The 13,112-nt window shown below is 36.6% G+C and overlaps 1 protein-coding gene across 2 annotated transcripts in view; it reads left to right on the forward strand.

The window, feature by feature from the left end:
* Nucleotides 1-13,112, forward strand: part of ABCC4 (ATP binding cassette subfamily C member 4 (PEL blood group)) — a 151,492-nt gene that overhangs the window by 105,347 nt on the left and 33,033 nt on the right. The window contains exons 23-27 of one of the 2 annotated variants that reach the window (XM_085215631.1): nucleotides 1,101-1,211; nucleotides 2,679-2,779; nucleotides 4,806-4,997; nucleotides 8,278-8,334; nucleotides 9,560-9,715. In XM_085215631.1, the coding sequence (XP_085071757.1) occupies nucleotides 1,101-1,211; nucleotides 2,679-2,779; nucleotides 4,806-4,997; nucleotides 8,278-8,334; nucleotides 9,560-9,715 (617 nt within the window). The remainder of the gene's footprint in view (nucleotides 1-1,100; nucleotides 1,212-2,678; nucleotides 2,780-4,805; nucleotides 4,998-8,277; nucleotides 8,335-9,559; nucleotides 9,716-13,112) is intronic. The other variant, XM_085215630.1, reaches the window with a different exon arrangement.

A 13,112-nucleotide genomic window follows, 5' to 3' on the forward strand; every position in this document is an offset into this window, starting at 1 on the left:
CTTCACCGTGAATTCTATTTCTCAAATTAGGTTTGTGACTTTATATGATTCCCCTTTCTGCACATGTAATTTCATTGGGCCCAGATCTATCCATTAAACCATACCAAGTGTCTTTTGTTTAATGAAACTAGCTGCTAAATCATATGTATGCAGTTAGAGCTGGTATAATTGGAACTAGGAAATTACCAGCTCTGGCTTTTACCTGACTGCCTATTACTGTCATCTTCACTCCTCCCCCCACCCTCCAGAAGTTAGCATTGGGAAAGACAAGCAGTGCAGAAAGCATTGGGTTGGCAGTCCTTTACTGTGACTCAGTAGCAATTAGAACAATACATCTAACTGTACCCTAAGCAGTATATAATGCCATGCTTTGTTATGGGTATTTCACTTCTGATTTTGGCCTTGAATTCAAATGCTTTACCTTCTGTATTCAGTGTCTTTTGCTGCTGTCTCCTGTATCTTGTACTGCAGAATATCTATCTGGGATGGAAATTAGCACCAAATTGTGAACACTTGCTTACATATGTAAGTGGCCAGTGGAAATGTTCACCTGTAACCTTCTGCAAAAGTAGATATGTGCTTTTGGTCAACTGAACAGCTCTGTAGCTCCAGTCACTCTATTGAGAAGCTCTAATCTGCTTAACCACTTGCAGCTGTCTTCTAGAGGCTTTACTCCGACATTTGTGTTGTGGTACTCCATCCAAAAGCCTGTAGAGTCTAGTCCAGCTAAAGCAAATATAGTTGTACTTCTGCTTTTTGTCTGGAACTCCCATTCATAGTCCACTAGAATTAAGGAAAGGCTTCTATTTTAAATAAATGCTTCAGGCCTTTTTCTTCCTATTACTGAGTGTTATGCTAGCTTTGGTTGCTGTTAATGTGATAACTAGGTCAGACCATTCCAGGAAAACTGGGCAGTATTCTGATGATCATCTCATAGAGATGTGCACTTGAAGATGACAACTGCAATTGATAAAAAAGGAACAACAGAAAAAAAAAAAGTAAAAAAAGTAAAATATAAATTTAAGCTGATTTAATAGTAATTATACAGCTCTGTTTTCTAATAATCCACTATTCTAATGTCTTTCTAAAATACCATTTAGAGGCCTGGTTTCTATTTTTGACGACCTCGAGGTGGTTTGCTGTGCGTCTGGATGCCATCTGTGCCATTTTTGTTATAGTGGTTGCTTTTGGTTCCCTGCTTCTTGCCAAGAGTAAGTACAGACGTTAGAAAAAGTTCACCCAGTAATTACCATGTATAGTAATGTCTAATTCTTTTTCATAGTTTACTGTTTCTAATTGTTTAAGGACCATAATTAAGTTAAATGTTTCTTTCTAGATCATGATCTCTTCCTCAATCTAGAGCACTAGGTCTCTATCTCCTTTTCTGCAAATATTGGAAGCAGTTCAGACATCTTCTGGGCATGCATTTACCATTGTCCTCAAATGTGCAAACAAACTTGCAGATCTGCACTTCACTCGGGAGATTCTGGCTTTCAGAGCAATAATAACAAATAAATCTTTTTTTGCCACCTTTGCCTTTCTTTTTTAGCCCTACAGGGCTTTGCTTTTCATATTGAAACACCCACAGAGCTGCTTCCTAACAGCTCTTTTCCTTTCTGCACATGGCACAGTAGGCAAAAAGTCAGACTAAAATTCCTAGGGATGCTTTTCTAATGTCTTGGATCAGCAGGATAAGCAAGTTGGAGAAAGAAAATCACCTTGTAATGATGCATTTTATATTCACTGTCACTCATGAACTGTCATTAGTGTATGCATCATCCAGGATGTAATTGCGTAGATGTACTAGAACGAGATAGTCATCTAAAGTATGAGGGAAGAAGTAATTATCTTGGACGTGAAAATTAGTGCTAATTTGCTGTTTTTGTTTCTTTTCTTTTTCCTTTGGACAAATTATGTGTATGCATGTGTGTTTCAAAATTTGAACACTCTACACTTCTTGATACCAAAAATTTTGAGCCAGATTTGAAGTTAATAGAATGCAAACAGACAAGTCAAAACAATGGTCCTGAATCTTTCCTTGCCTCTGGATAAGGAGTAGCTCTCTTGAAGTCAATAGAGCTGTGCTAGGATAAAGTTCAAGTAAGTTAGAAAACAATCATGCTTAATATTGGGGCAGACATAATTATTTTATTTTATGAGAGTAGGCCCACTGAACCCAACAAATCTTTATGTTAATAGGGGGAAAATATTCTGTACAGTTATTTTATCTGATCACTTGAAACTGTACAGAGTTTATGTAAATGTTCTTAAGTTGAAATCATTTTGTGATTATTTTTTGTTTAGATTTAGAGGTTGATATAATTCCTTTATAAATGACTGGAAACTTACCAATGCTTAGCTGGGTAGGAATGACCTAATGAGATATGTAAGTATGGTCTTGAGACCGAGTCTCAGTTTTAAGATAAAATACCTGGCCAAGTATCAGGATTCATTCCAAAAACACAAATAATATCCAAAACACACTCCCAGAAAGTGCTGCAAGAAACTGTTCTGCCTGGAGCTACTCATTGCACACACAGATGGTAAGTATGGTGTAACCAAACAAAATTCTGGCTGTGATAATTCCATCATGTAAGAAACCTCATGAAAGTGAAGTTAACTAGAATTGTGTAATTAGTAGTGTACCTATTTGATTCTCTCTTTTCTTTGTTCTGCAGCTTTGAATGCGGGGCAAGTTGGTTTGGCACTGTCCTATGCAATCACTCTCATGGGAACATTCCAGTGGGGTGTTAGACAAAGTGCTGAAGTTGAAAACCTGGTAACGTTTATTTCTTCCTTTTCACTTCTTGATTCCTTTGTGTAGTTGTGACATGATGCTTTAAGGATGGCAGTCTTCTTAGTTAACTTAGGATGTTAATTACCTTATTGGGCAACTGAAACGCTACTTAAAGACAGTAGAGAAAAACAGCTTCTTCTAGAGTATAATTTGTCTCATTGATTTTGAATGTCTATTCAGATGAATTGTCCATCTCTGTTGATAGTATGGGAACCTTTATAATCTCCTTTCTTTGGTAGAAAGAAGGCTGTCTAGTTTTGATGTAGAATCTGCATTCGAAGTCACTAAATTACATAAAATTAATCACTCAATAAGTAAGATTTTTTTCTTAAAGACTTCTTTAAATTGGAGATTTTTTTTTTTTTTGCATGCATTACTGCATGTTTATTTTTGTTTATACCCATCATTAGAATTTTTGTGACCCTGTTAATTCACTGTAAAGGCTTACACGTTCTTAACTTGTTTTAAGTTAACAAGTATTTGAAAATATTTAAGTTTATATTCACCTGAGAGGGTAGTGTGGTTTTGAATATATGTAAAACAGTATACTTTTCACCAGTTTACAACATCTACTAGCATGCTGTGTTTTGCCTATTTTCTTTTTAAGCTAGTGTGTAAGAAAAAAGGGTTATAAAAGGAACATACTACATCATAAACCTATTTGGGTTGAAAGATGAAGGTTGCTTGTAAATATGTCCGTACTCTAGGAGACATATATATTCCTTTAATAAAAGGACCAAAACTATGTTTAATAGCAGATTAAATAAATAACAATATTAGGTGTGTTATTGGTGGTGGTGATGGGTTTTTTTGGCTAGCATTTTGCTTCTCTATAGCATTTTTCAGACATGAATAAGCTAATGGTCACACACTTTGGGGAAATAGAGAGAAAAGTTCTTGGGATTTTTTTTTGGACCAGTTAGGAAGATTTGGAAGGATAAATCTATTGGATTCTGTTGGAGGCTGTTATTCAAAAATATCTTGGAGGAAAAAGACTCACCATTCACTAGCTGGCTTTCTAGTGGAATATTGATCATTTTCTGGAGCTATGACAAGTGGACATCCAGCAGAAATCTCGTGCTATTAAAGGCTGACTATTTTGGGGGAGACAAGAACAGTTCCCTTTCTATATTTCTTTCTTTACGCATTTTTTGTCTGAGCCTGTTTTGTAATGTGGAATGGGTAGATGGCAGTGAGGTCAGAGAACTTGTTGCCTGGTGACTGCTGTTCTTTAAAGCCACTTGAGGGAAGGTAAGCTTACTGGATATCTTTAAGATGGCTTTTTTAAAATCCATCTATACATGCATACAGTTAAGTAAAATAAGCTGTACAGATAGTTGTTTGGGTGAGAATATTTGCCAAAGCCTAAATACAACTTTTATTATTTACCTGAGAGGGAAGAAGGGGTGCCTAGATTGCTCAACTTCTATTTTTCTTCCCTTCCTAAGACTAAAGACAACATCAAATACTGCAATTATTTAGTATTTTATGTCAAATATACAGGGAAACAAGTTTTTCTGAATATTAAGGCAATAATATGGTGTAACAGTTATCTTAGATTTTGGAGTTGCTTGTGACAAACATATTAAAAAGCACTAGTGCAGTGGTAGTGAGGAGGACAAAAAAGGGAAGGTGAAGATGGTAACTTCTAGTATATTGTGACAATGCTAGTACCTATCATTGGTATGCTTGTAGCTTATATGGCAGTTTCATTTCTATCTCTGTTTTCTTAATAGACAGTGAAATGGTGTCAAACTAGCCAAGACAACAATCTTAGCTTAAGTTTCTTAAAACTTATGCACGTACACCAAGTTGTAGTTAATCTCACTGATTCAGTTGCATGAAGTATAGGATGGTACCAAGCACTCCTATCTTTGCCTGAAGGAAAAGCTCTGGAATAATTTCCATTGAATCTTCACAGTAAAAATCCACGTGTGTGTGTGTGGGTGTGCATTGAAAAAACAGAGTAAACTGAAATTTATGGATATGTCTTCTTTCCTCCCCTTAGATGATATCAGTAGAAAGAGTAATGGAATACACGGATCTCGAAAAAGAAGCCCCTTGGGAAACCAACAAGCATCCACCACCTGAATGGCCAAGCCATGGAATGATAGCATTTGAAAATGTTAACTTCACTTACAGTCTAGATGGACCTTTGGTATTAAGACATTTGTCTGTTGTTATTAAACCAGAAGAAAAGGTATGTATATTGTTGGGTTTGGTCATTTATTGCAATTAAGCAAAGAGGGTAAGTCGAAAAGAAGCTGTGTTACAAAAAGACACTGTAAAATACATGAATGTTAGGAAATCAGATAATTGTAATTTTAAAAAATAAGGTGACCATACTTAATAACATTAGTTGGAGCCTCTTTATTTCCTGTAAATATAGCATCAATGAATCCAGGAATGTTACATTTCTGTGTATCAAAACAAAAGGTTAAAAATATTTAATAACTGATAAAATGTAGACTTCATCAGAAAGTGGTTGACATTCGGAATATGAACAAAACCCAAAACGTTTGTTAAAATCTAAAGCAAATGAAGCTGCATTAGGAAATTGGGAATTCAGTAAAGGAAACAGAAATGGAATGAAGGGTATCAACACAGAAGGTGAGCAGAGACTACTGCATATAAGGAATGTACATGTTCTTGCACAGAGCCCAGAATAGAAGAGAGAAGAAAGAAATACAAATCCATTGCATAACTTCAGAGTTGGGGATTTTATTTCAGTTCCTTTTGGCTATCAATCCAATTAACTGTTGCTGTTAATTGGATTGGTAGCCAAAAGAAACATAGAAATAAAACTCTTCCTCCTCTGCAGATTTGACTCTTCCTCCCCAATTTTGACACTATCCCAATTGAAGGAGTGCTGTAAGGAAGGTCTCTCCCACAGACAAAATTAAATTAGAGCCCTACAGTGTTAATTCACACTTTGCTACATTTCAAATACACACGTACTTTTTTGATTAGGATATCTTCCCTAGGAGGCTGGTTAAACTCTCTACAATCATTACCTTTGCCTCATTTGTAACATGCTTTTCCATTCAGTCCCAAACCTGTTTTGTTCCTCAAGTGGACCCTTTTAATAACATGTGTGTTACAAGAATTCAACACAACTTCGCTGCATGGAATTAAGATTGGATGAGTTAAAAAAAGGTACTTAAGAAAAAGAACCTTTCTTGCCTATGGGCCATCTCTTCAGCTGTAATACATCATCCCAGTGTAATAGCAGACAAGGCAGTTTACTTTTCTTAGGGAGAGAATTAAAGTAGTAATAATAATAATAAAATGGAAGCAAGAGATAATAATGTTGTAGTACTCACTTCTTGGTAGGGGCAGGAGGAGGAGGGATGAGTGGGTATATTTATTTTTGCTCTGGTTGTGCTGTGGTTTGTCATCCTGAAGTGAATTTGTTCAGCTTGAAACCATTGCCAAAAATTTCATGTTTGTTTTCTATGATGTTTTGCACAATACTGCAGTAGACTGCCACTGTGTAAAATAAATCTTTCAAGCATCTGTGTGCCCCTTATACTGTTTTTAATTATGGAGAAATGTCTCTTCAGAACCAGGTTTCTGATGCATTGGGGGGGTTCTACCCATGGAGCTGTCATTGAGTGCTTCTATGCTTGCTCATACGCCTGACTACTTCAGACTTCTGGTGACTGCAGTGCCTCTCATGGAACTAATGAATTTTAAACTTCTGCCATGTGCTTAGATTTTCTTGTAACTGACCATGCACCCAGTCTGCCAGGCTCTAGGTGCAGGAAGAATAGAGGAGGCAACTTCTAAGAGATCACTTATGGGTTGTGGTGTCTTTACACCTGCCACCTAGCCAGCATGTTTCTGTGTTTGGTATCTCCTTATAGTCAAAGTAGGTGAGGAGGGTCCTTCTCATTTAACCGTCTTTGCTAACCCAGTGCAGTCTGCTTGAGACAGACCAGAGAATGCTCACACAAGGAGTTAGCAGCCAGCTGTGCTCTGGTAGTATAGGTGAATCATAGAATCACAGAGTTAATTGGGTTGGAAGGGACCTTAAAGCTCACCTAGTCCCACCCCATGCCGTGGGTAAGTCTGCTAACCCACCAGCTCAGGCTGTCCAGGGCCTCATCCAATCTGGCCTTGACCACGTTCAGGGATAGGGCACCCACAGGTTCTCCAGGCAGCCTGTGCCAGTGCCTTACAACCCTCACAGTGAAAAATTTCCCTCTAATATCTTATCTAAATCTTCCGTTTTTTAGTTGCAAACCATTCCCCCTTGTCCTATCGCTATCTGCCTATGTAAAAAGTCGTGTCTCTGAAGCAGATTGCCATGTACAACCCTAGTTTGTAAACACCACTATCTTTGTTTTAGGAAGGTTAGTTGAATTCAACAACTTATGAATGATTATTGACTATGAATTGTTAAGTGTACATTGCCTCAACAAATCCTGAATCTAAGGGTATGGCTACATGAAAAAGTTAGGAGGGTAAGGATCTAGATTTATGGCATGGATACTGTTCACACAAATACCCTTACAGTATAGCATGAAAGGGAGGTTGCCTGAGGGGTAGCAAGAGCAGTTTGAGAGCAGTAGCTGACATGCTCATTTTTTGTGCAGCTCTGCTTTCAAGTACAAGTGACTTTTGAGTAATGATGAGTCCAGTGTAGCAGGTGTACTCTTGTGTATGCACATGGCTTACATCAAGGCTACAAAATCCTGGTTAGGTGATTCCTGTTAGGTGGCCAGGACTTCCGTTTGCAGACCATCTTTGTGTTTGCATTAGTTATAGATGTGGATCTCAAACAAATACAGTGTTTTTTAAAAAAAAGTCTATAGGGAGAACTGTTTCAAATTCATGTTAATTTTCAGCAGCCTGTAGTCAATTGGACCAAAAATACAAATAGATTCTTCTAAATACTGAGGAGCATAGTCCTTTCATTTGTTGCCAAACTGAAAGTGGGATTTTGACAACATGCAGAGCAGCTGCATTTTTATTTTAAGTATCAATGGGGTTTTTTTGTTGTTGTTTTTCTGTATGTTCTTAATGCAATACTTTGTATCACTGATGTTTACAGGAAACAATTGAACTTTTGTTTTCATAACTGTTTGTATTCTCCATTCAGTATTTTCTTTCTGAGATGTAATGTAACTGTTCAGAACTGTTTTTTTCCTTTGTTTCCTATTGTTTTGTTTGATATAATATGAATACTGGATATCTTATTATTTAATGTAGTATATTTGATTAGATTATGCAGTAGCTTTACTAGTAAGCACCACAATTTATGTACAGTTGCACAGTAATGAATTGTTAGATTAAATTTTTCAATCAGAAAATGGAATTAGGAAATACTGTTTAGATTATGCAGTGTAAGTTGCTCTTCTTGTGTATTTTTGTTCAAATGTGGACACGTTGCTCTATCTGAGCTGAAGGTCTCTGACTACTAGAACATTCTTCCTTGCTTTTCAGTGTAATGTTTCCTATGCTTAATTTCATTCCAGCAGTCATTACTGCATACATCTGAGTCTCAGGCAGTGGGTAATTGCCCTCTGGTGTCTGTACGTATACTCATGAAGGTTTTCATGTTTTTTCTTCCTTTCTGCACCTGAATCGCTTTGCCAGTCTATATTGTACATGTTTAATCCTCATAAATCCTTCCTCACAAAATCAGTATCTCCAACTCATATTAATTTTATGTTGCACTTCTCTGAACTCTTTCCAGTATGTTGATTTCTTTCTGGAAATGTAGCGATTAAAACTGAGTGCAGGAAATAACAAATCTTGCCAAATCAGATCTGCATAGTGAGTTACACCCATCACCTTCTATGATACAATTGATTACTGTACATTGTTTTCTTTAAGTATTGTTCACCTGCAGACAACATATTTTTAAGGTTTGCTGTTCAAGTAGTATTTAACCATCACTAATTTTGTTTCTTCTTAATTATTAATGGCCTTACTTTCTCCCAAATCTCATTTTTATATGATATTTATAAATCTTACTCCCTGTCATAAAAGTTAGCAATCTCATATTTTGCATCGTCTCTACCTCTTTTTTTTTCTGAAAGCATTGTTTTTTCACATTGCATTCAGTTTCTGATTTCCTTGGGGAACCTAATGAAGCCTGAATCATTATGATTTTATTATTCACTGTTCATCCTGTTTAGATGGGAATTTGTGCTTGCTCCTGTTGTCCAGTAGTTTCAATGCTGGTATCCTCTCTGCTGAAGCTATCTGAGTACTGTTTATAATCCTACTGCTAGTTTTAAGTTTACTTTGGCTCTAGAATCGGAATACTTTACAGTACTTTACCTTAACCATACTAACCAGCCTTAGTTTCTAAACTGGGAGTAATAAATTGTTCCTGAAGTGCTCATAAGAGTCCTTTTCTGGATTGAGAAGTAGGTGCATGCCTGAAGTGATTTACTTAACATCAAGCAGCAAACCAGATTTTATGTAAAATTGGTTGCCTTGAATCACATTACGCATCAGACTGCTCCATCTTATATACACAATAAAACACAATGCATCGAGGGAAAAATCTTCGTTAGGAAAATATTTCTTTCACCTTTGAATGATATGATCATTAAAAATCACTTTGGATTCAATTGTCACCTGAATCCCAACTGATCTAGCAGGAATGTTTCTTCCTCTTGAAAAAGTGTTAATTACAAAGTAGTTTTGTTTTATGTTTGTTCTATTACAAATCCTGTGATGTTCTAAAACTGTTCCTTATCCTGCAAGGCTCCTGGTCTAATTGTACAAGCTTTGTTTGGTCTGCAGGTTGGAATTGTGGGAAGAACAGGAGCTGGGAAGAGCTCTTTGATAGCAGCCCTTTTTCGGTTGGCTGAACCTGAAGGAAGGATCTGGATTGATAAGTACTTGACATCAGAGCTAGGCCTCCATGACTTAAGAAAGAAAATTTCAATTATACCTCAGGTAAGAAACTGACTTTGCTATAAACATTTTCTCTGTAGTACTTAAATGCTTTGCCAGGATATGTATACAGAGTATATAGAACAGAATCAGCTTTGGGAACTGGAGGGTTTTCTTCCTAGTTCTATTTTCAGTCCATTCCTCCAGAATAATTACAAGTAGATGTTAGCAATATGCTGTCCTCCATGGCTGGGAATGAGCAAGGAAAAATGGGTGGGAATACTCATAGCTTCAGCAGTCCTCTGATGTCAGTTCCTTCTTTAGCAGAAACTCTCACCTGGTGCATTGCCTGAAGCTTTCTTAGTAAGGGACTTTGAGGAGCTACATTCAGCTCTGTAGGCACTCCTGTATTAACCAACTGAGGCTAGGTCTTGAAAGAGCACATATGCCAACAGTAAATGAGCTACCAGACTTTCGATTATGGAGAGAAAGCTGGAGAGGAGAACAGGAAGAGAAAAAAGAGTGGATCATTACCCATAAATAAGAACTTGGTGATCTTCAAATACTGAATATAGGAAAGGCTGCCATGGAAGAGGGGGGAGAAAAGACATTGTTGGGAATAGATACAGCGCTGATGTTGGAACAGAAGAAAGGATGTTCTAAGAAGTCCAGTAGGCCAGAAGTGTTGTGTTCTATTGTCTGCCTTTTGAATGAAGCAATGAAGAAGAGAAGGTTTATGTGTAACCTCAGAACTTCCTGAAGGCAGTGTATGTGCAGATTACTGCATTTCATAAGAGGGCTAATTCCTCTCCAGTAGAGAACAAAAGAAGAGGGAAAAGTTCATACATTGCACACGCAAAGTCCATCTCTGTGGCAAATAATTATCTTGTGTTTTTTTTACAGCAGGTTGATAGAACAGTAGACTGGATAGCCAGAGAAATTCATTTACTGTGTTTAACACTGATTCTAGAATCTTTGTATTTTGTTATGGAAGTTGTATTTAGAGTTCTTTGGCCATATTTTTATCTGAATCTTTGCTAGTCAGTCATTGCGATGGCATTAAGAGTGTTTATATTACTTTCTTTGAATTGAGAATCTGATAAAAAATGGCAGTGAACAGTGGTTCCAGCCTCATTGGAGTACGTGCCTTTTTTGTTTTTTTTTGTATGTTTTTATTTTCCCAAGAATACAAGTCAGAGAAAGAAAGTATGTATCTTAATAAAAATAAATAAGTACTTCCCCAACAACTGGATTGTTGCCTAATGCAGGCTGCTTTTTGCTTCTGTATGCTGAAATCTTTCTTTGTGCACAGCAGAGGTACTTGGTGTAACTATGGAAATAGTCGACTTATGGGATCTAAAGAGAACTTCATGTGGACTTAAGTTCCTTTCTCCTGAAAATATACAGTCATCAGGTTTTTTACGGTGGTCTGCAGCTTTCCCAAAGCCCTTCCCTTTTGCAAGTGATTTCCACATTGGGAAGCATTCAGTCCCGTTGGCTAAAATGCAGTGTTGAGGCAGGAAAGCTGTTGGTCAGGTACGGTTTCTACACATTGAGTTATGCAGATGCTCAAAGTTCACTGCATTTAGTTACACATTATTTCCATTATTTATTTTTTGTATACAACATCTTACTGACGCTGTCTTATGGCCATAAATGATTTTATTCCAGTAGAATATTGTGATAGGGTTTTCACTGTGGGCTCAAGGGGCTTTAAGTGTCTGAAGGATAGCAAGTGGCATCTGTTTTCCACATAAGGGAAGACTTGTTTTCACTAAAAATATGCAGAATGTTGAAACGATGGTAGTAAGAACAGGAGGATGGTTTGGAATAAGGTTCGTGCTGTAGTAAACTGAGTGACAAACGCTGTCTTTGTAGTATGTTAATAACACTAGTATTAATAATAGAAATCGTCACGTAACAGGCAGTTATTTTGCAGCAAATATCTTCATAATTATGTGGGAAGCTTTAAAAGAAAAAAAAGAAAAAAAAAAAAACACCAGGGAGGGAGATGTTCATTTAAATTACAAGGCATGCTAAACTAAACCGTTCCTAGAGAGTAATGAGGCAAGACTGAAGTTTTCTTATATATAAGCTTAAATACCTACCTGGAGAAATAAAAATGTGCTTAGGCTTCTAATTGCTTGTTTGGATAGAGCTGTATGAAGGTTGTGTTTGTAAATCTTTTCTATGCAAATGTTGTCTGCCTCTCTGACTGCAAGCATTTTTACAACAATTATTTACAGGTTTGTCTTATTACTTTCCTCTCATAAACCAGACTATTTTGAATAATAATCTGTGTCAGAAATGGTAATTAAAAAAATATCCTTATCTACTGTTGCAATGCATGTGTGTTGTTAAGACTTTTATCGTAGTTAAGAACATTTTTTAAATTCAGTCCCTTATTTCACCAACCTATAAAAATAGAGTGAAAAGGAAAACAAACCTAACAAGACGTTCAAAATGCACCAAATAGTATATTTTGAAAAAAGTGTTAGAGTAATTACTTTTCAGGTGTTCTGGAAGAAAAATGTTCTTCAAACCATTTAATGTTTTTTAAATCCTTTTGTTCATTCAACACTTTTTTTAGTGGCATGTACTGTCAATGCAAAGTTTCGTATAATTGGCATGCTGTGTCAAGAAATGCATATTCTTTTACAGTGTTTGCGGCGTGTTCTGTCTTTGTTACTCCTTTGAGGCCACTCAGAATGGTTTAGATGTCAAGATAATAAAAGGGTTAACATTGAATTCTGGTCTGATTTGCTGCTGCCATTTGGGACTGGCCATCAATAGAGTTAGGTGGGAAGTCAGTCAAAAGAGAGTAATCTTGGCATAAGCTGAAATAATGAAATACAAGTTCAGGCATCCTTTCTTTTATAGAGGAAAAAAAGAAAACATTTGAAATAAGATTTGTCCAAATCAAACAAAAGTCTGATTATTTGATGAGTAGTCTCCTTTTATGATTAGCACTATTAAAGCTTTTGAGCTGTTGTCTTGATATAGTATTAAGAGAAATTTAGTTGAGTCAGTGCATGATTCTCAGGTCTGGCAAATCACCTTAGTTAGTACTTGCTGCTCAGGGAACATTGGACCAAAAACCATCTTCCACCTTCTCAAACACCATGTTTTTTCAATGTGCATTGATTTATGTCCATGTAATTAATGATCTGTTACTTGTTTGAATGGGAACTGAAGTAGAACAATGGCTGCTTTGAGCACTGGTAAACCCACACTGGCGCCTTAATAGGAGACTGTACTGGTTTGACTCAGTGGTTTATTTTGAGTTAGATCTTTGACCAGCTGTAAGTAACCTGAGTAACCTTGATATGATGTGGTAGGCATGTAGATTAACTTCTTTGTGAGGTTATATGTATGTGCAGGAAGAATTAAGCATTGCTCTGAAATAGTACAAGTTGTTTTTTCTAGGCTCTTCTGGTAAAACTGAAAGGCTTTTATACTA

The sequence above is a fragment of the Meleagris gallopavo genome, chromosome 1 (genome assembly GCF_905368555.1).
Source record: "Meleagris gallopavo chromosome 1, MGAL_WU_HG_1.1, whole genome shotgun sequence".
Taxonomy (NCBI): domain Eukaryota; kingdom Metazoa; phylum Chordata; class Aves; order Galliformes; family Phasianidae; genus Meleagris; species Meleagris gallopavo.